Source organism: Alligator mississippiensis, chromosome 2, assembly GCF_030867095.1.
Source record: "Alligator mississippiensis isolate rAllMis1 chromosome 2, rAllMis1, whole genome shotgun sequence".
In the NCBI taxonomy this organism is placed as follows: domain Eukaryota; kingdom Metazoa; phylum Chordata; order Crocodylia; family Alligatoridae; genus Alligator; species Alligator mississippiensis.
Window position 1 is genome coordinate 72,440,234 of NC_081825.1, and position 24,416 is coordinate 72,464,649.

General features: G+C 40.4%; 1 protein-coding gene across 14 annotated transcripts in view; it reads right to left on the minus strand.

Annotated features, from left to right (window-relative positions):
• The window catches only part of TENM3 (teneurin transmembrane protein 3), a 604,744-nt gene that overhangs the window by 145,262 nt on the left and 435,066 nt on the right, over positions 1-24,416 (minus strand). For all 14 annotated transcript variants that reach the window (XM_019481354.2, XM_014594830.3, XM_014594833.3 and 11 more), the window contains one exon: positions 21,210-21,448. In XM_019481354.2, the coding sequence (XP_019336899.2) occupies positions 21,210-21,448 (239 nt within the window). The remainder of the gene's footprint in view (positions 1-21,209; positions 21,449-24,416) is intronic.

Sequence of the window (24,416 nt, forward strand, 5' to 3'; positions counted from 1 at the left end):
TCTTTCTCCCTTCCCCTTTCCTAAAGGCTCTTTTCTGAAGATGCCTTGAGATCCAAGCTGATTTTTATTTTTCTTATGCTCTTTTCTTAATCTCTCATAAAAATTGTGTCCAAAGCCACACCACTATATTGCAACTCTCATAAAAACAATCTGTTTAGAAAAGAAATACCAAGCAACTTACCTTATCACTGCATGGTCAGAAAATCCATTGGCAATGTCTCATTTAACCATGAAAAGAGGTAATTAGCTGTGGTAACCCCAAATCAGGCAGAAGGAAGGATATAGGTACACCTTATAGACTAATTCAGAGATGTATACACTTTTGTAAGTAATATAGAATTTTATCACATTATCTGGATTAGTTTTGATGACATCTATGTCCCAATGAGTTACTGCTTTCTTTTTGCCTCTCTCAGCACTCTTTCCTCTCCCTTGCATTTCAATCACTTTCTATTTGAATGCCTGCTCCTTGAAAGTCCTTTCATAACATCTGATGAAGTGAACTGTTGCTTACAAAAGCTCTGAATTAGTTTGTAAGGTGCAACTCTGTTTTGCCTTCTGCTTAATCACAGAAAAGGTGTACACTTGTTTTTTTATGGTTTAAGAGCTTTAAGTAAAAATAAAATTCTTACAGATATAAAAACTTTGATATCAAGCTATAAGAATAATAAAGAAATGGCTTGGCTGGCACTTTGAAAGGTACTATAAGATCAACAGAACACCTGTTTGCAATAGTGATGGCAGAGAAATGTGCATACTGATAACAAGATTTAAGAAATAAAAATACGATAAAAAGAAAACGGCCAAATCAATGCAACATTTTGAGCTTGGGTTTTATAGTAGGTTCTGAAACTCTCAAGCTGTATATTTCCATTTCATGACTTGCTAAAACACATTAAAAGCCTTCCATGTTCCATATTAAGAGTGACAGAATCTTACAGCAAACATGCAATAAGGAGAAGTAGAATAAGAGTTAATAAAGGATGATAATATGGTTTGATAAGAAGCTTTGGAATGTCACCAGAGCTGGAATGTTAGATGAAAGCATCTGCATGTAAAGATTGTAGTGTGTTATTTGGAACCCCACAGAGCTAAACTGTGATTAGAACTACATATTTTTCCATAAATTAGCTTTTGTTTTGAATTTCCTGCTGAGTTCATATGCAAGTTGATTGAATGTGCAAGACAATATATAAGTTTTCTAATCCTTTGCTGTTTGTTACATTTTATGTTACCATTACAACAGCCCACTTGTAGATCAAATGTAGGTGATTAAGGCCATGACAAAATAAACTGTGGCCTCTTTGAAAAACTTTCATAGTTATCTCTTTGCTAGATAATTATCACTTTTCTAGACTAATTGCTCAGATGCATAACAAATCAAGCACTTGAATCAGATATACCTAAAAAAACATGCAATTTGTTTGAGTATATATACAAAGCTATAGCAGAGAAACTTGAGCCACCTTTGCTAGTGGGCTACACAATACAGATCCTGTTTCATTGGTTTCAAATATCTTTTCTACCAAATTCTCTTACCTCTTGCCCTTCTATACCCCATCTGAACTCCTCCTTCAGTTACGTTGGTATATGATAGACAGTGAAGCTATGATGAGCAGTGTGTGAAGGGAGGGGCCACAGAAGAAAATGAACAGAGCTATGGGAGGCGAGAAAGAACAAGGGGGAGCAGTTGTTTGTAGCCTTGGTTCCTGTTTGGGTGGGTTTGAGTTAGGTAAGAAGTGTACTATGAACATGGGTGTGGGGCACAGAATAATGAAGAGCTCTCATATTTGCATGCTCTTCTTTTAAAAACCTTAGTAAGGGCAATGCAGGCACTCTGCATTGCTTGTTTTTAGGAAATTGTGGGTCTTTACTCTTAACGAGGCTTGCAATCAGAAAAAGGATGGAAGCTGAGCCCACTTGTGACATCTATTTTAGATAGAGTGACCTGTATTATATTGTTACTGTTGTGCTAAAGTATACTGGAATAAATCTGCTTGATTGTAGTCCCCTGGAGGCCTCACTAAAATGAGATGTGCAACTTATGCAGCTATTCCAGTAAGCAAAAATGCATTTTAAATACATGAAAAATAAAAATACACAGACACAGAAATGCATATTTTTATAACATGTGCATTATGAAAGGAGCATCTGATTGACAGGCATGCTCATTGTGCCTGGCATGTGGCTTAAGTGCAGAGGAGGGCCTACTTAGTTCACTTGCCTTAGAATTATGAGACATGTGAAACAAGAAAAAAAATAAGTTTAGGATTTACATTTTTTTTTCCAAAAGAAAAATAAAGTGACCGTATAAGGTTCTAAAATCTGCAGTTAATGTTAAGAGTACAGCAATATATGTACTAAAACAATAGCCACTGGGGACACTTATGGAGAAGGTAGCAATGATAGAGTGGCTTACTTCCATTTTTCTGACCATGTGAATAGATACTGGAGCAGGAAACAGGGCCAATGCTTTGAAACAATCACCCTGTTTTGGTTCTTTCTGTATCCAAACAGCAATCCCAGTTATTTCGCTAATCTCCAAACCTTTGGGAACCTGGTTATTTATCATCTCTTCCATCCCTCTGAGGCTGCAGTTAAGGATCTACTTCCTGACGTCCTAGAGATGGGACCCACAGTTTGGACAGACAGGATCAAGGTTCAAGTTCAGAGACATAGGTCTTGGCAATCTGAAGAGACTGGAATGAGCAGGCTGTGAACCTATTCTTTGGTAATATGTGTTAAACAAGAACTACGGACTCACTTGACATTTCCAAAGGTGAACCATGGGCGAGTCCATGACATCCACAAATTAAGAATAAAGTCATTGGACCAAATTCTCAGATGACTTATACCCTTTGCAAAATGCTAAGCTCAGCTGCTGTTGGTTTATGCAGATGGGGGACAATTTGGAGATATTATCAAGGTGGCTGAATAATAGCTCTTTAAGTTATAATTGTTGTACTGTAGAAAAATTCATTAGTAACATTTATTAGCCTGGCCTGAAAATGAAATGCTATAGATCCCATCTCTTTACTTAAAAGCATACTGAACTACTTAACTTTCCATACGGATGCCTTTCTTTCACAATACCTCAAAGAACTAGCTCTCTCCTCTTAAAGACTTATTAAAACTGATTGTTTTGTATGGTACTATTTCACTGCAGTTAGGCAAAATTATTTTTCTTGCTCAATTGGTTTTAATATTTGGAAAAATTAGCATTTTAAATACAAACACTGAAAATGCAAGTGTCCACATCATCTGTACACTCACAACATGCTTCCTTCTTCCAAAACATAAAATTAGAACTGCTATTGTAAGAGATGATTTCTAAGAGACGGTCTTTGTATTTTTTTTTAAATTAAGGAAGTCATCTGAAAATGGCATCTCTGTGAAAAGCGTGGATGCAATCTTTAAGGATAAGTACAGACAGTCAAGAAGACCAAGGCTGAATTGATTCAATCTTCGCAGGTTAGTCTAAAATGTGTAGATTGAACCGATTAAGCAAGTGAACAGACATTCACATTTGATTCCAGAAATGCAGCCACATGCCTGCAGTGGCCCAGGCCAGAAGCTGGAGGGCGCTGAAGCACACCTCCCTGCTCAGCTGGAACAGGCAGCCTGGGCCAAGTTTAGCCCACCCACTCTATGAGCTGGGGTTTGTGGGGGAGATGCAAAGCATCCTGGGATGCTGGGAGACTGTAAGTTAACTTGAATCTGGAGGGGATCTGGGACAGAAGTTCAATAAACTGATATAACCTAAATCTGCTAAATCTGATACTACATTCATCCAGGTTTATCTTAAACTGGTTTCAGGCATTTTGAAAGTGGTTTAAATATACACTGAACTTCTGCTGTGTTACAAATTTGAACCAATTTCCGGTCACTTATACCAGTTTGTATGTAATGTCTGGCCCTAGCCTAAAGGTTCATGCCTACTTTTAAGTACCTCTAAACCTGCAGCTCCCAACAAACCATCCAAGGCAGGGATTTGAACTCACCTACAAAGCCTAAGGTCACAGACAGTCTCAGTTTCTGAGTGTGCATCAGGTGTTGCTGGACACAACTCTGGACACTATTGTTTCAACAAGTGTTGACCTTGATTATTACAAAGATGTTTCTTGAAATCTCCTTGAATAATACATAATTGAATTTGCAGCGCATTTCAAACTAGGCAAACAGCTACACTGGTGAAATATAAGGACTCGTATACAAAATTACCTTTTTAGTATATGCATTTCAGTTCTCACACTGTGAAGCACACCATGTCTCTATGAGTTTAGTCCTTTCTTCAGAAACAAGTCACAAGTTAATGGGAGCTGCAGGCCAAAGACAAGGGACTAGGGCTGTAATTCAGCAAACAGTGCACACGAGAGAATAACCTCATCCCTGTTTAGAAAATCACTCAAGCACACAAACAATTTTAGGCAATTGCTTACATCCCAAATGATTTAAAGTTAAGCACATGCTTAAGTGCCTTGCTGAATTAAGCCTATATATGCTTAACATCCTCTGGGGTTGCTCCCTGTCCTAACTAATAACAATTCATTTTCTGCAGTGCTGAACACTAGGCCTGTGTGAAGAAGCAAGTATTCGCTTTGGATTTGGATTAGGCCAATTTGGAGGGACAGTGATTTGATTCGGTGACTCGAATCACTGTCCTGATTCGATTCAGCCGATTTGGAGATTCGGCCATAGACTATAATGGGGAATCACTAAAATACCTATAACTTTGTCATTTTTTTGCAGATTCAGATGAAAACAGCAGGGACGGTAGCCCCTTCCGAGGGCATGAAACCTGCCAAGTTTCAAGGAGATAGGTGCAGGGGTTTCTGTGAAAGTGCGCCTCAGACTGTTGATTCTACATCCCTCCCCCAGACTGGAAGGGAACTCAGAGAAAGATCACAGTCACTGGCCAGCTACAGATGTCAATATCAGAGCAGTCTTCCCCCCACCACCCCCAGCCTTTTTCATATATGGAAAATCACCCCATCCCCCTCCCTCTTCTCAGTTTCTGTTAGCCTTCTGAATCTCCAAATCTCTCCGAATCAATTTGGAGCCTTCCGATTCAATGTAGACCTTAATGGGTCTCCTGATTTGATTTGGATTTGGAGATTCAGCTGCCAAATCAGGCTGAATCTCTTCTGAATCGAATCAGCTAGTGAAGCTTCGCACAGCCCTACTGAACACCATAGCATATAAATGCCACAGTTTGTGAGATGGTCTGAGATTATTGGGGGAAAGAGCCTACTATTCTGCAAACTGTGCTTACAGAACATTCATTATTCCTGAAAATGCCATCAGGGCCTGTGAGAAGTCATCACATTGCATCACAGCATGATGACAGATTCATACAATGTGGTGACTTGCCTGAAACGACATCAAGTCATGTTACAATGTGCTACTATACTGTCATATTGCCAAGATTACTGAGTTTCAGTTTGCTCCACTGGACAAACCCAGAAAGGTGACAGTGCTGTTGCCAAAAACCTTGTGATAAATCTTAATTTGAATACAAGCCTTTTTCAAATTGGTGATGGTTATGCTCCTTGACGGATTAACTTTTTAAATCCCTTGAAATCTTGTCAAGTCTCTTTTTAACCTTCTGACTGCCAATTACATCTTCCTTCAACCTTCTGTGCAAGGATTATCTTTCTCATTGAACATTTTACTCTCAGTGCCACTGACAATAATAGCATGTGACACTTGCAACACCAATCAAATATTAATACTATGCTGTGCTGAAATGGTAAATATTGTATTATGCTTTGCACTTAGAATAATGTGTAGTCAGAAGATCTATCCACAATAAACATTTACAAAAATTAAACATTAACAAAGATTTACCATCAAAAATAGTTTTCATGATAGAAAAAATAAAAACTATCTAGGGCTTAGTGTCTCAAGTCACATGCATCCAACACATCTTTGATTTTAGCATTTGGTAAATGAATGATACTAAATGCTGTTCTCTTGTTAAAATGGTAGACAAGTAGGGTTTATGCAAGAGATTGACACAAACTCATATTATTCTTCATTCTTTTCTCCAGCCATTTGTCTCCAACTGGATATTGGCCAGCAGCAATATTAAAATAAATATTTGAAGTTATTTGGTACAAGTATCCACTAGTTGGGGTTATATAATAAAACTATTCAAAAGCTTCTTTCCTAACCACCATTTTGTAAGCACAATATTCACCAGTATACCTGTTGTTTATCCTGCACATTTGTCAAATAATAGATAATTAATAGCACATTGCACAAATCATAATTAAGATCATTAAAAAGGAAACAGTGTACTCTCTCTCACACACACACACATTCTTTTATGTATAAAAATGTCCATAAAAGTCTAAAGACATAATAAGGAAGGTGTTCTCATTCACAGAAAAATCACATCAGTGCAGCCAATTCCTTAAATGCTCATGGTCCACGGAGTGCCATCCATACCTCCTAAGCCTCATATTAAAGGTACAAGTGGTGTGGACAGTATTGTGCAAGTTTAAGTCTCATCGCTTAAAAATAGTACCTTAGAGACTATTAAAATCAAATTGATTGAATTAAATCAATTTCAGTTATCAGTCACAAGATCAAATTTTTGACATTTATAACTAAATTATGAGGGTGTTTCAGAAACTAATGGACCAATGGCTGCCTGCACTGTAGGCCTTGATGCATGTGCAAGTGTGGATTCAACTGCGTCCAATTTAGATGCATGCCCATGGCAATGAGGGTGATATAAGTTCATTCGGCCATGGGTGTTATGTACCTCATAGTGCCACTGGATGGTGCTTACATGCCATGATGTTTTTTACAAAGTAGATTCATGTACTTCGAATTCTCATGCTTCGGGTGGTGCTGTTCTAGACAGAAAATCTATTTAAATTTAATTTAGCTTTAATTACTTAGCTTTAATTTAAATATTCCCAAAGCTTAAATGTTTAACCCTAAATATATAAACAAACAAATATTAAAAGCTTGAATATTTAAAGTTCTAAATAGTTAGATTTAATAGCTTAGATTTAATTAATAATATATATGTATATAAATAAATTAAAGTTTTTATCTCTGTAAAAAATAAAATGTATTTGCTCTCTATCCTGAACCTGGTTTCTTCTTGGGGAGTGTGGATGGGGGTTAGGGAGGGGGAAGAGATGGCCATACCACCATTATTTGTGGTCAAGAGGCTACTGACTTCACAATGCTACATTGCCAAGTTGATTGCTCACTAATTGCTCCTACATGCTAGCCTTCCAGTTTCTATCCATTTGCTTGTGAAACTTAAAAGACTGTGGGGGCATTCTTATTTTGGCTATAGCAGCCTGTATCTCTAGTTATGAGGGTAAAATTATTGTGGGTTAGCATAAAGGTCAATTTAACAGGGCATAACACATAGGACCATAAAATCTCAGCCACCTCCTCACTGTAGCTTAGCTGAAAAAATGCCTCAGGGTCTCAGGGGGTTGCACTGAAGGTTGCGGGGGCTGCTGATGAGGACTGAAGGGTCTGAGTGAGGTCGGGGGCTCCTAGGATTCCAGTGTGAGCTCCCAGCCCCCAGCCGCCCTCCTGGACCCCAACATGCATGCTGCCCCCACAGGCCCCCGGCAGCTCGGTGCCTGGCTCTCGCCCTGGCAGTTAGTCACACCTCACCCACCACATTTCTCAAATACAGCCATGCTGAGTAAATATCAATGTTACTCAGAAGCTCATTTTGAGGCATAATTCTGCCTACAAAATGCTTTGAAATCCCTTGTATTTTGCAATTCTAGAGTGCATGCTGCTGTTCCCTTTATTCATTGAATCAAGCTAGAAGACAATAGCAATGAAGTATACAGACTATAGTTTTCTCTCTTTTAAAATATTAATTCCTTACACTGCACACTACACAAGGCAGATATTAAGACAAAATTCCTTCATTAGGAGTGCTAATGCTTCTAGCAACCTACATCATTTTTACCCCTCCAAAGAAAAAGAAAACAGTTTTTTGCTACAACATAAAGGGAGGTCATGCTATGACTGTTTCTTTACAGAGCTAAAAGCTTTTTCTTTTTCTTACCTTAACACTTCCTTTACTGCACCTAACATGGAGTCTGACTTTTTTTTTTATCAGTACAGGCGGTGCTCGGACTTATGACACAACTGGTTCCTGAAAACTGTCTTAAGTCAAAATGTTGCAACTTGGAACCGATTTTCCCATAGGAACAATGTTATAAATGGGGGGGTGGTTCCTGAACCAAGGCCCAATATCCTATTTTCACCAAAAATAACCCAGAACTTTGTACTCAATCAATTATAGACAAGTAATATAGCTACATTAATGTATTTATATTGTAAAAAGCAATCATATTGATTTGGAAGGACTTCTTTGAGGTGACTTTGCTGGACTTTTTGAAGGGTTCTTAGCTGGAGTCTTCTCAGGAGTCCTGGCTGCAGGTTTTTCTGGAGTCTTGTCTGCTTTCTTAAAGAAACTGTCCAAGGAAGTTTGGACAGATGTTCTCCTCTTTTGCTTGTAAATTTCTCTGTAGCAGCTGTACATGTTGGGTATGCCCCTATTCACTGATGCACTGCATTCAATGTTGGGGTCATGTTCCTCAAACAGGGACATGGCAGTTTCCAAATATTGAAATACCTCAGCCAACACTTCTGTTAAGATTTTATGAGGAGTCTTTTCAATAGTGGGTGCATTTTCTTCTTCCTATGCCACTTTTTGCTGTTTCAATTCAATGATGTCCTCATTAGTTAATTCTTCAGAATGTGATGTCAGCACTCATCAGCATCCTCTAGTGCAACGTCTTAGCCCATTTAACAACATTTTTGGTTACCTCTTCAACAGTATCTGTAAAGCCTTGGAAGTCAGACAAACTCAGGACACAATTTTCTCCAAACACCACTCAAATTTGATTGTCTGACTTCACTTCATGCCTCAATAATGTTCTTAACTGCATGGTAAATGTTGAAGCCCTTCCAGAAATCCTTCAGAGTTGGTCTACCTTCCTTCTCAATTGCCCTGATGGCCTGGGGAAATGTGCGCCTAAGATAGTAGCCTTATCCCCCTGATCCATGGGTTGCAAGAATGAGGTGGTGTTGGGAGGCAGAAACACCACTTTGATGTCAGGAAGCATATCATCAAGGATGGTTGGATGACCAGGAGCACTGCTGAGCATTTAAAGCATTTAACAATGCTTTAAATGCAAGATTGTTTTTGCTGCAATAATCCCCAATGCTTGGCACAAAATGATGATTAAATCAATCCTCAAAAATGTTCTTATTTACCCATGCCTTAGGATTGGATTTCCATATCACTGGGAGAAATGCCTTGGAATATTCCTTGAAAGCTCTGGGGTTTTCCAAATGGTACACAAGTAAAGGTTTAAGTTTAAAGACACGTGCAGCATTGGCACCAAGCAAAAAGAGTGAGCCTATCTTTAGCAGCTTTGTACCCTAGCACAGATTTCTCCTCTTTGGCAATGTAGGTTCTCAATGTCTTTTTTTTCCAAAGAGCTTTAAAAACTTGCTGAGCACAATACCCACCCTCGTCAATCATTTCAGACAATGTCTCGGGAAAAGCAAGAGCCACCTCCTCATCAGAACTGGCAGCTTCACCTGAGACCTTGGTGTTATGCAAATTGGTCCTGGCTTTAAAACACATAAAACACTCCCTACTTGCATTAAAAGGCTCAGCATTAGGACTCTTTCCCTGTTGTTTCTTTAGATCATCATAAAGACTCCTAGCCTTTTCCTGAATGATGCCTAAACTCACAGGAGCACAGCATTGATTTTGATTCTCCAGCCAAACAATTAAGAGTTTCTCAACCTGAGTATGGCGAAGTGGAAGCTCCCCAACAAGCTACAGTGCTGGTCTCCCACTGTCTCTGGGCACACTGCCCACCTATCTCACTTGTTACGCCTTGCTGTTAAGTCATTACGATCTTGATTAGGTGGGAGGTTGCCCTTTCTGGGCCCTGAAAGCTAGGGCCTTGAGTACACACTCCTACTTCTCCTTGTGTCACATGCCTCCCATATGTTTCTAACAACTGTATAAAGCTCTGGCCTGAGGCTGGGTCCAACTCATTACAGTATTAGGCCTCTCACAACCTGTCCTGTTATGGGCCACACTCATATCATCACTCTCTGAGGCCTCTCACAATCCACCATCTCTCACAGAGTTTCTCTCATACTGCCCTTGCTGGGCCTCACTTGTACTGCCCCTCCTTTTCCCCAGGGCTACACTCACCCTGCCCTATCCCGAAGGGTCCTTGGACTTGATTCCCTTCACTCCCCGGCCAGCAAGCATGCAGCCTATTGGGCATCTCCTGCTGCCCTCATCTGAACGAGCGCTAGGCAGTTCGCAAAATACTGTGCAGACTCTGCCCTTGTCTCATACCCGGGTAACTCCCCCCAGCTGCTCTCCATACAGGGCTGCTGACTTGCCCCCTTACTTCTCTGCAGCTTCTCCTCTGCCACCCTCCAATCGGCCGAAGGCTTACCTAGACCTAGCTGCCCAAAGACTTACCTAGACCTAATTGGGTCCCCCAAGTTAACAGGACCTCAACTCGAGCCCCCTTTCTCACAGGGGCTCAGCTCATGCCCCCTACTCGCAGGGCCTCAACTGGTTCTATTACTCTGATGCAGTCCTTCAGGTGCCTCTCTGCACCCAACTCTGTACCTTCACCTCCCCTGAAGCCCATACTCTGCCCCCTTCTCTGGGACCTGTGGCTGAACACCCCAGAGGCTCAGGTGCCCCTTGTCAGTGTGCCTGGCCCACAACTCTCCTTCTCTCCCCGGGGTCTTAGCCCCACTACTCACTCTGCAGGCCTTGCCCTCACTGGGCTCAGGTGCCCCACATGGGCATGCCTGGCCCTAACTCCCTCCGATGTTGCATTACCTGCACTAAAGTGGGGGCTGGGGTTATCAAGGCGCACCTTCTTGCCTTTCATTGTGGTGGTAATCTGTCTGGCATTTTTTGAGGGCTCCTACGCCACTATGAGCCCCACTAGACCACCTGTCTCCAGCAGGGTGCAGTTTCGAGTCATACGCAGGACCAGGAGCTTCCAAGTCACTCCATAGCTCTTGCCCTTACCTCTGTGTTGTCTCCAAAACAGCAGCTCTGCCAGGAGATGTTCCTTCCTCAGCACCAGGCAGCAACTGCTGCCTCTAGCCCTGGTGGTCCCCAGTTTTAAGGTGGCCGCTCGTCAGAACTGAGCTGCACCTGCCTGCTGCCTGGCCCAGGTCTTAAAGTGGCAGAGCACCATGACTGCTCTGATACCTGCCTTCCCCCTTAAAATGGTTCCTGGGGAGGGCTTTCCCTGCTGCTCATCCACCAAGCTCCCACAGAGCTTGCAAAATCCCTAAGTGGTGAGCACCCTACTGGTGCTTTGCCACACTGAGCAATAAGTCCAACACGCTGCTTAGTTATCACAGTTGACTGCATAGGAGCCGAGCCCTTAACGTGTTCCTGAATTCTTACCTTGTCTTTAGATATCCCCAAGACAGTTGTTCGGGGGATATCCAAAGCTCTACCGATTTCATTTAGTGTCTCACCTTTTTCAGATCTCTGATTTCTATTTTTGTTTCCATAGAAATTGTTCTACATTTCTTAGAAACATCATGTGAACCAGATTTATGCTTTTCTGTCATTATTATGGGCAAAGAAACACTAAATTTTAAGAAAAAGTTTGAAAACATGAAGATTCACCATGTAAAAATGGTGTCAGAACAGCAACTGAGTGTCTTGAGTCAGGGAGATGGGTGGCGTGGCGGATCGGCGCAGGGAGATGGGTGGCACAACGAACTTGCTTGCTGGTGTGGCATCGTGTCGGATTGAGTGTCATAAAGTTGAAATCGATGTTGGAAAGTCAAAACAGTGCGTCAATTTATAAATGTTGTAAATGCCTTTCGTTGTAACTCAAATGTCATAAAGTCGAGGGCTGCCTGTATAATAAATGCAAGTTTCACCCCTCTCACTGCTGAGACCATAACAATCTTGAATTGTATCTGTATGCATACTTGAATTTTCAGTGTTGGCACAGTCTTGGTAGCAACAGACCATCTTTATTTGGAGGATCTGAGTTTGCAGAACTTGCCATGATTCTTGGTAGGGAACTAGTAGTTTCAATACATGTCACACTCCAACTTAAGCCTGGCTTTTAAGCATACCAACACCCACCTTCCCCCCACCCCATGGGTAATTGCTTGGAGCATGAGAGGGAAACCTCCTAGAACAATGCATTTCCCATCCCACTACTGTGCATGTCAAACAGCTACTTTCAATGTTGACAAATACCAGCTCCATCTCACACCCATGTTTGTGCCCTACACCGAGCATGCCTGGTCTCAGCGTCCTCTCACACCCGTGACTGAGCCCTGCACTAAGTGTGCCTGGTCTCAGCTCCATCTCACACCAGTGTCTGTGCCCTGCACTGAGCATGCCCAGTCTCAGCTGCATCTCACACCCATGTCTTATCCCTGCACCAAGTGTGCCTCATCTCAGCTCCATCTCACACCCATGTTTGTGCCCTGCACCAAGCATGCCTGGTCTCAGTGCCCTCTCATACCTGTGTCTGAGCCATTATAGCTGCAGGACAGTCCAGGATCCCACTGCTGAAATCCCTTAACTCAAGAGGCTACTTGAATTTTCAAGCTGGCAAATACCAAGATGATAATTTGTACTTCCAGCCACAAAACCAGCTTTATCTATTCAACGTCACACACACCTACCGACAAGGAAGGGTGGAGATAAGAAATTACAGGCTCTGGAGCTATACCTGGTGGACAAACTATGTAACTCTCAACACAGAAAGACCCATAATCATATTTGCATGATAAATGTTACAAAATCAGTTGCAGAACCTGGTTCAACTACATCTGGTTCAGCTAAACTATGTCCATCAAGCTTTAGATAGCATGCGATCGGGCCTCTAAACAAAATTTAACCCCATGCACATGTATCACGTTATGGGTTGTAACACATTATCAGGTTGTAAAGTATAACATCTACCATGGCCTTGTACATCCACAACAAAGTAGGGAACTATGCAATAGCAGGGAACACTAATGGCAGCCTTGCCAATGCATCCATTGTTTACAATTATGTAGACAAATGATGTGGTTCAGTAAAAGTGATCCTTGCACACAAAAGGATTTTGAAACTGCTGTTAGTTTCTGAAATACCCTTGTATAAGGGTCATTTAGTGTTGAAATGGGAATGCTGCAATGGTGCATCAGGCTTTTTTTTTTTACTTTTTTATGGTTCAATTGGGATTCCAAAATCATTAGAAAATTCTCTTGTATGCAGATAAACTTAACCTCTGCCTCAGTGCTCCTGTGCACTCACCACACCCCCATTTCAGGTAGACCCGAAGGAATTAGACTCCTCTTGTTCACAATTCCTAAAGCACTGGAAATACCAACAAGCCTTTTAAGGAACTCCAGAAGGTGATGTCATCTCTAAGACACTGAGAAAGGGTATGGTGTAGTTTCTTATGCCTCAGAGATGCTGACAGCCTTTGAAACTCTACAGATGTGTTTGCTCAAGCATTTGTGAAAACAATATGGCTCTGGTCATTTGGTATGCCAACAAAATGCTGACTTGTGCTTATGCTCTGGCTTTACTGATCTTGGCATGTTCACACAATCTCTCAAGTGTATTTTTTACAACCCTCATAGCAGCAAAACATTGGCCACCACCATCCCCCTGATTTGCAACTTGTAGTTGTGTCAGGGTTGACGGTGTAGTTTTACTAATAGGTTTGGACAATGGATTTGTACAGGATACAACTATAAGTTCAGAAAGGGTTGATCCTGCCTCTGGCAGGATGGCAGAGTAGAAGATCTTTAGAGGTCTACAAAAGCCTTATCTATTCATAATGAGTACCATTGGTGGGTGCAAGACTGTTACGATGAGTACATTGGGGCAGTGTGCTTAAATCAGTGGTCTAGTAAGCTGTGTTATAACTTACTACAATTTCTCAGAATCATCATAGTAGAACACCAGAAAAAAGGGAAGGTGTTTTCAGTGCGTTTCAAAAATAATGATGCACACAGGGTACTGTTACACCTCAACACCTCTGAAATATTGGGATAAAAAATAATATACAGAATGCAAACCTGGTGAGCTGTAAATATGTGCTATATGCTCGAGGGATAGACAGAAGACAGATTTCTGACCCCATACAAGTGAATGTGTCTATCACTGAAATCAAAACCTCCACTGGGAAGCAATGCAAGCATCTATGGACAGAATTTGGCCTCTACACTGCAAATATCAAGTTTACAATGTAGCTTTTAATAAGACTGGAATTACTGTACTTAATTTAGATCAAAGAAAAAAGGTTTTCATAACCACATAATGAAAGTAAGAGTGATTAATGATAGGTAGCCAAACTATATTTTCACTCCAGGCCTGTTAAGAGGTACTGTATTACAAATTCTATTTAAATGGCATTATTAATTAAGTTGTGTTTTCCTCATTGTTGGCAGCAATTGTGCTTTAAGAGCATCAGAATAATGATAACTTGGTGATGCAAGAAGACATGGAATATATGAATAAAATGAAATAAATTCCCAAATATTGCAGCTACATTTTTGTCACTGGTGTTATGACTGTGAGAATAAGGGAGGAAGTGTAACTGCAGGAGATCCATTTTAAGATAGAATTTGAAAAACAGCAGTGGCCAATGAAAACAGAAAATCTAGTTTGGGCTTCAGTGACATAGGTAAATAGAAGGTATGATTCACCTGATACAGGTGAATAGAAAGCACAAAACCAATCACATTATATGATTTCCAAGATTAAAAATAAGTCCATTACCTCTGACATTTTCTGTCCCACAGAAATTTGAAAGTGTTTTGCCTAAATCCAAAAGGAACAGAACCTGGCTGCTTGGGTGGATAATAGCTGTCACATTAAAAGCTGCATTGTTTGGAAGAACACAGAGCAGAACCTCAGAAACAACACGGTAGCGCCTGAAAGCCACCCAGTTAACCTACAGATTTAATGATATCCCAAGGTTAATTGCAACCATATACAATAGTTAATTTAGTTTAATATTTTTCCTCATCCTTAGTTTCAGGCTTTCTGTCCACCAGTGCCAGGTTTCACTGGAGCCTGAACTAGTTTTCTGTTTTTATTTTCATTGGCCACGTACCTGCACTCCTTCCAACCCTACCTTAAAACTCATTTTCTCCAGTTATACCTTCTCTCTTATTCTTACTGACAATAACTTCACTCCTCTAAAAATGCTGTTCTGTGTTTTGGGATTGTCTTGGAATTTTCAAGCTTTCCAGGACAAGGGATATTTTTCTGTTTGTTCAAGTATTATGGAGATTTTCAGTGCAACATTAAGTATTTTGTGTTGATAATAAAAGAGAAGAATTCCTGGACAGACAGCATGAGAGAACAGATATAAACTCAGCAGTCATGGCATTAGCACAGTTCTAGATAAGTGCATTAAAATATGAAAAATATAAATTATTTGGGGATATCAAACAAAATATCCATCACGACTTATTCAAAAATACTGTATTCCCATGCCTTTTGCTCTTCTCATATCATTTGCACTTTTCACTCTGATCTCCAGATAAGTATGAATACCCCAAAAGTTTAAATTTCACTATATTTATTTAAAGTGAAATATAAACTACAACATGTTTCAGTTTGGGCCTAAATTTTACCTTTCTTCTCTGCATAGAATGGATTAATTTAAGAGTTTATAGGAGAAGTAGTAGTGAAAAATGTTCTCATGTATTGCCAGGCTTTTTGATTTGATAAAATGGCATTCATATTACAAAGATATGTTAAAAAAAATGACAAAATGCATTTTATGTTGCTATTGATATTTAAATATTTCTTTATCATGAGGTATGACTGCCTGGCATGTATTTTTCTTCTGACCCTTGGCTGAAGAGCTAAGGCTAATGCAATAATCAATTTCAAGGTACACAGAGGGTAAAATGTTCATAAAATGCAAATAGACCTAGAAGTATGACAGATTACTGCTAAGAAGTCAGAACTGCAGAGAAGGTGGATTGAACAGGTCATGTTCCACTCTATAGTCAAAGAATGTGTTATGCTAATATAAGCCTATTTAGCGGACACAGGACAACATTTATGACAACCACGCTCAGTCTTTACCCTCTGTAAGCCTCCAGGCCCTGTTGATTAAGTTGAGCACTTAGCCTTGTACTGACTTACGATATCTACTTGTCAGCCTGGCTCTAGCCTGGCAAATGTGGTATTGCCATCCACAGACTCCACTGGAGACTGACTGAGGAATTAGTAGCATTAACACTAGAAACCATTTCCCAAAGTGATTCTGTTAAAAAGGAATGGTACCAAACTCCGAAGCTCTGTCCACATTAACCTAATTAGATTAGGAGCCACCTCAAAAAAGAAAGACTTGCTGTTACTAGTTTCTCCTTTAATATAAGTCAGGGATGTCAAACATATAGACCATGGGCCACATCCAGCCTGCAGAGCTGCTCTATCTGGCACACTGGGCTACAGGTGGGTCACTGAAAGTTGGGGGCACGGGACAGTGGCAGCAGAGCATGCAGCGGTGGGAGCACAGTGTACGTAGGCAGAAGATCATGTAGTTGCAGCAGAGAACACAGTGGCTGTGATGGCAGTAGAACACACAACACTGGGGGTGACACTCATGGCAGTGGCTGCCTGTCTTCCCTTATGCTGGAGCCAGAGCTGGGGCTGCCACTGAGGCACAGGGTAAGTAGTAGTGGCAGCTTCACTTTAGCCCAGAGCATGCGGCAGGGCCTCGAGCTGCTGTTGTGTGCTCTCCTACTTCTGCTGTGTGCTTTGCTGCCATCACATGCTCCACTGCTGTCGCTGCCCAGTGCTCTGCTGTCTCTGCCACCACTGCATGCTCCATTGCTGCCACTGCTGCTTCTTTGTGCCGCAGGCAGGATCCAGCCCACAAGGCACCCCATAGTTCAGATCCAGTCTGGGGCACAAGGGGAGCTTGACATCCTTGGTAAAGGAGGTAGGATAGTGATGTTTATCTACAGATCCTGAATTCAAACCCTGATGCTAATTAGGGTCAACAGAGTTCAATGCGACTGAATTTTGGATTTTCATTTTTGTTTTGAAAAAGCCTATATTAAGCTGTCATTCTTTAAGGATGGATGGACAATGATTAGGGAATGCCACTATTAATGCAACCTGAATTTTGTCCCAGGCCAGTACACAGAATGATACATAATTTGTTCTGCAGAATTTCTGCCTTCATTTGCTATGTACATGATGGACAGGAATGGAGAAAAATACTGAAAGATGGGTATGCCGTGGGGAGGGATTCTTTCATGTCTAAAGAACTGCCCAAGAACCCTGTAGAGCTGGGTTCTAGTCCTGCCTCCAAAATGTATTTCTGTGCAAAGTAGGACAAAACTAAATTAAAGTGTACATGCAAAGAGGGCAAATTAATGTCCTGTGGACAATCTCATATTTACTTCCATTTTTGTGGCTTCTTTAATATAGTTTCTCCCATTCTTTTAAAGAGGGGAAAAATTTGCAAGTTTTGAAGCAAATCTGCAATTTTTGTGTGGAGCTAAGTTTTGTTCCTGAGTTTTCCCTTGATCTAATTATTTGTAACAAATAACTGAATCGGAGGCTGAAAGCAATGCCAACCGAACAATCTGTATTTATATTCATAACTCCCCTTCTCCTCATTCCCTCCTACCTGATCTGCACGGATTAGTTCTTCAGGTCTCCCCACCTAAACTGGAAGTATTTGTTCTTTTAAACCCCTTTTACTACTTTTTAAATTGCACTCATCATTCCTCATTACATTTTCTACATTTCATGTCTCCTTTGTCTACTGTCCTTTTCAGGTTGGTAGACCCATATTCAATTTCTTTTTGGTGATTCCCTTATGTTACCATCATCAAATGGGAAAATGTACCATATTATAAGAACAAGAGTATATACATTATCTGTATGTTTTACAAGGTTGATTGAGAATATTTGACTTTGGAAAGGCAAACGTCAGGGAGCAAGATCTCCTTTATTTTGGACTGTAATACATTTTTCTATGCCTTGTGACCCTAAGATTGATCCTTGTGGTTGGTTCTGCTGGGGTTGCTATTCTGTGACCAAGAAAGTCTCACCTCTCCTTCCCATCCATGTTGGCTACTTCTGCTCCCCTGCCCCCACCTCCTTTCAGTATCATTGTAACCAGCAGGAATTTTGTAGGCACAGTCACAGACTGAGCTGACTCTCTGTATGGCACCCCTCCACAGGATAGTCTAACTGACTGATTGCTAATTGACTACACAATTAATCAGGGGCAGACATGTTTCTCCTTTCCCTCTTGTTTGCATAGGGGCAGCAGTCTCGGAAGCCACATTCTCTAGGTTTCCAATGCCTAAAAACCAATGGACACGGAACATTTGTCACTCTTTTTGCCTGATAAGGAACTAAGTAGTTACATCCCTGGCAGAGGGGGGGTCTGTCATTTCTACCCTCCCCGCTGTCCATTTGCAACTGCAACAATCATAAATTGGACTGCGTCTGTGTCAGTAATGAAATGTAATTTTTTAACATGTATACTGGCATATTCTGCAGTAAGGATTGCAGCATTTCGTTGCTTGTGGCAATGCCTCTCTGTGAAGCTAAAAACATGTCACAAACTGGCTTTACAGATGTGACATGCCACCTAGACTGCTGCAAGCCTCAGTGGACAAGCCAGAGTGGACATGCCTCACTACATTTGAGAGAGACAGGTCACATAATGCTGCACTCCTCACCGACTTTTTTATAAGCAGCTTCCCATTCAGATATTTTCTGTCACGTTTCATGTTATGAAACTGTTAAATAAAATATATCCACATTGTATTAGTAACTAGCACTGAATTATACTTGAATGGCCTATTAAATGAGGAGTATTTTTGATGTTACATCTTTAAAGATAGGAAAACCATATATGTGAATAAGTGTAATCCATTCATGGCTTTACGGACCCAGATCCTCTAGAGTGTGTCCCCGAGTGCTGGATTTTACATTTAGGTTGCTGAGATAGCTGAAATATCTGTAATATCACCAGTAGGCAAAGAGCTCCCTGTTGACTATGCATAGAATGAAGCTCCTGTGTGTTGTTTATTTCAGCAAGCATGTGATCTGGCTTGTGCCCATGAAATATAATACTGTTATACTTGTTTTTTGACAGAAGAATGTGAATAGATGCTATGTAGGGTGAAAACTAATTTTTTTTTTTTTTTTTAGAAAGCTACATTCCTTTTCTTGGACACACAGAGACACACACATTAGACATGCTTATGTTTCTTAATGTGCCTTTGGGAGGAATAATCTGGTACAGCTACCTTTTTGTGTTCTCTCATACTTACATTTTACCTCCTTGGGGCTAGGATAGTGCAGTGCTCTGCTCAGAATCAAGCCCTCAATATTTTATTTTGTATTACCACTTTTCTCCAGTCTCACTCTATAGAAATCTCTCAGGCTTCATGTTGCCTAAAACCTAATGCTGCTGCTCTAGAATTTAATGGAGTTAAACAGTTTCAAGTGCATCCATTGTATTCAAATTATTCACAGTGATACATGGCTTTAACTTATTTCTACCTAATAAATACAAATAGAAATCATATATCTGAGTAGTATTTGTACTTATTTGTAATAAGTACAAATACCAACATAAATTCTGCATCTTGGCATTTTGACTCTTGCAGTTTTATAAAATTGGATTGTTTTAACTCTACTGTTTTAAAAATTCAGGGCCAAGGCCAAGGACTGAATCACATCTTTGTATTAACAGACCAAAGTATAGACACAATGGAGAAAAAACAGGGAAACAAACAGATTAGACTGGCATGTGAGAGATCTGGACGGGATTCCTGCTCTCTTGCTCTTCCAATTGACAAGGAGGCTAGAAAGGTTGCTGAGGGAGATGTTTTCTGACACAGGGGAAAGGAATTTCTTGCATTACTCACCATCCCAATTTCTTGCATTGTTCACAGTGGCTCCAGACCAATAAGAATTACTTAAAAGGCTTTATTCAGCTTATACTGTGCTTTGGACTGAAATTTAACAAGTCTACTTCAAGAAAGGCAATGAAGATTTAAGGATCGTAAGGCCTTCTGGGCTTTATTATTAATTTACATTGATAAAAAAAGAGAAACCTTCCCCTCTGCTATTTTCTCTCTTGAACACATGGATCTGAGAGCAACCAGAGTAGCTTCCAAAAATTGGACTCATACATTAATCATTCCACAATCACAGGGATTTAAACTTCAAATTCATGGAAGTGGTCACTTCTTTCAGTTCCACCTACTAATTTTTGTATTAACTTGATAAATTCATTTTCATCACAGGTATTGAAGGATCTCATAAAGCCACTTCTGAGCTCAGAAGCATCAATATTCTTAATGAGGGCCCAGACATAAAAGTAGCAGAAAATACATTAAGAACCTGATCCATCTTCCATTGAAGAGAATGGCAATTTTCTTACTGATATATCAGTAGGAAAGACTCTCTCATCATAATGGGAGATGAAATTATACATCAGTTAGTTGTCCAATAGTTTTGAAATCAAATAAATGCAATTTAAATGTTAAAAAAAAAAAAATCACAGAAATACAAGAGTGGGAACAGGATTTTAACAGACAAGTAAACAAAAGATAAAATAATTAAAAGTCCCAATAATTAAAAAAAAAAGATGGGTTGCATTAATTCCCCTTCTCCTTTGCATGTATCATGTCTATTGCAACATAAAATAAATATGTTTGAACTATAAAGCTGATAGTAACCTTTTGATCACTACATATAAATAAATATGTGATTTAATAAGCAACAATAAACATTCTTAAATGTGAAATAAATTGTATTTTATGGGGAAGGGAGAGAGAGAATATAAAATACATATGCTAGAAATGATGTTTGAATTACAGGCTTTTACTGCTTACATTTTATACATCTTAAAAGGGCAAGATGTCATGCTGCTAAATTATAGCTCAATTTAAAGAAAAAATATTTTAGCTGTTATTCTGCTGCAAAATGCTTGCCATCCTCACATTTTCTATTTCCTCTAAGTAAGTTTTAATTAAAGTGTGGTCATGGTTTATATTGTTATCAGAAACTGCTGATAAAAATACCACTTTATACCGTACGGCTGGGCGTAGTCCATATATAACCAGCAAACAGACACTCAGATTTATGGGGACAATAATCATAAAAACCTGGAACTTACCTATAAAGTAGGATAGTAGTATTGCCAGGAGCACTGAGACTCCTACAGCACAGAGTGCAGTACATTTCCAACTACAGTACTTGGAAGATTTCTTGAATTTAAAAGCACTTCTTGATAGAGTGTTCCTAGGTAGTGGCCGAGTAGGGGGGGAATAAACAGAGCCGGATGCCATTGTGTAACCTGGTGTTGCAGTACTGAACAGTGGTGTGGTCCCTGTTCCTGTTTTGAATAGGAAATGCCTGTGGAAGAAAGAGAGAATATTAAAAGATTAAATGAACATTTGGAGTAAGCCATGATAACTCTCTTTCTCTCCTTACTACTGCTTCCTTGTTTTATTCGCATCTCACAACTTAGTCAATCTACAATGAGTCATAAAAGCAACACATATGACAGCACTAAAAGAAACCCGAAGAATTTTCTCTGACAAATGTGGACATGACTGTTTTGGGGTTTTTTTTCAGTCTGATGTTATAGACTACAGTGATACTAGGATAAAGTCAACATTAGATGCCGTGCAGGTGTCACTTGAGTTTAAATACAGGGAAAATAGCAGTCTCCCAAATATAAATTTTTGAGAAATTTAGCAAAATTTGACAGTTAAAAGTTATTGGTGAAGCCAAATGATTAGTTTCAAAAGCTTTATATTATCCCTCTGGAGAACCTATCAATGTATGATCATAGACATAGAAGCTTGAGACAGTTCTGGAGGTGCACTGGAAAAATATGGCATGCTGCGATAGAACGGCTAATACAGTATAACCTCATAAATCCAGATACCAAAAATCTGGAATTATCAAAAATCTGCCACTTCCCCCCACCGCTCTAGGACTGGCTGCCGCTCCTCCCCCTGCTCTCCTGGACGTGTAGGGGGAAGCATGCACATGGCAGCTGCCGCTGCTATTCACCACCCTGCACCACTGCTCCCCATGTGGCCGCTGCTCTGGGACCGGCTGCCGCTGCCCTGCATCCCTGCTCCACAACTGGCCGCTGCACCGGTTTCAAAAGTCCAGCATTTTCAAATTTCTGGCAAGTGCTCAGTCCTGAGCATGCTGGATTTATGAGGTTATACTGCATAGCTCACGAGTTTCAGAGGTAGAAGTTTGAACCTGGCTCTTGACTTGTGTCTAAGGCACCCATACTTCACAGAATGGTGAATAGGTACCTAGTCTTTCAGACTAAGAAGTCAAAAGGCACCAGATACAATGTTCTTTACATTTCTCCATTGTGTGCTATTCGCTTCAATCGCACTAGCACAGTGGGTTGCTGGGCTTTCTGATTACAAACATTTATTTTGCAAGTGCTAGAGATGAAAAGTAAAGAATCTTTAAGGTTTGCTCAATAAGACAGTTACCATGTTAATGCTGACTATGGTTTGTGAAAGTGAAATTTCTAGACAGCAGGTTTGCTAGAAGAGCATCTGCTGCTATAATTTATGTGAGCAGAGCAAAAATGGCAGAGCCCTCTAGAGGAGATATGATGTATGCTGCCAGAGGACTTTTTCTGCCTGCATAGCTCTACCACTTCCTTAAGCTTAACTGACAAAAGTACCCTTCTGTCAGTGTAGGGTTTTGCCAGCATAAGTAATATTGGCTATGAGGTATGATTTTTTTCCGCTATTTCAGAAAATCCTTGGATTGTAGACCTAGCCTACTTCCCCCATGAGAAACTAAATTCAAATTAGGGAAATTCAGTATATAAATAATTACTGGAAGGATTAAAAGCAAATATTATATAGAACTTTGGAACTGCTGGAAATGGCATCAGCTACAGAGCTACATAAAATGTATGAAAATTAGAGAAAGCAAAAAAGGGTAGTAAGTTACACTGGAGTTACTGGTACATCAAAAATGAGTCTGCCCCATTATAACCTGGAAGAAATTATTAGAGATGATAAAGAAAATTTGTGCCTTGTGGAAGATTTGTCCTATGGGTGATTAGTAGGCCACTTTGAACTTTGGCATGTTCTCCCTTCCTCCAGAAATTTTTATCCCAAATATCATGATCCCTGGTAATATACAGGATAGGCAACTTCATCTTCAAACAAAACTAAAGCTACCAGTAATAACAGTACATGAGAATACATTAGATCAGTGGATTCAGAAACGCTTCCACGTTTCTGGGCTTCTCCTATTCTCACAGCTCACTGGATTACTTGAGATTTCAATAGAAATTGGCTGTATTTATAGAATCATAGAAAAGTAGGGCTGCAAGGGAGCCCTGAAGGTCACTGAGTCCACCCCTTGGCTTGAGGCAGGATCATCCTTACCCAAATCTTCCATAGAAATCCTTGTCTCACCTATTACTAAAACTACACAATCAAATAACCAAACCTAGCACAAGTAAAGTCGGGGGACATGGTGGTCAGTGTCCTGTTGCTGCAAGAGTTACCCAAATACAGGTTTCCCTCGCTTTATGCGGGTTCTGTATGTGCAAATTCACTCTTACGTGGTGACCTTTTTTATACTAAAAATTCATTGTATGCGAGGTAAATTCACTCTTATGCGATCAGTGTGGTGGAAGCCCACAGTCAGCTGCTTTGTGCAGTGCATTGTGGCAGTGGCGCACACCAAAATATAGTCTCCTGTGTGGATCTGTGCTCCTCGCTCGTTGTCTGCGACACATGTTTCTGTAATTGCCATCTCCATTTACAATAGTGCCCTGTGCTTGTGTGTACTATCTGCTGTTAGTGAGGACCAAAATTGTCTTGTAAAAGTGGAGAAATGGTTCTGGGGGTCAGTACATTTGAGGTCTTGGAACATATCCCTATTTGTTACATTGCAAAGTGGGTTCCCTTTATGCAAATTTGAGTTATGCGCCATTTTCCAGGAATGCATGTACAGCATAAAGTGAGGGAAACCTGTATGCCTGAGAGGTCCAGGGAAGACAAGGACTCCCCACCCCAACTACAGGGGAAAGCAAAACCCACTACAATCTGTACCAGTCTGTCCAGTAAAATTCCTTCCTGACTCTAAATGTAGAGATTGGTTCAAATCTAAGCAGAAAAACAAGACCCTCTGGCCAAGAACCATTGGGTTGCAGTCCCAGCAGAAGCACTGGCACTCCCCAGTGCCATCATCACCACGAAGTTCTCCATTTAAGGGATTTTGACATCAGACATTACAACTACCATACCACCACCACTTAAGTCCTATACAGTAGCTTTCATTGCACCTTAAAAGTACTGTTCCCCTCCTTTTACAGATACAT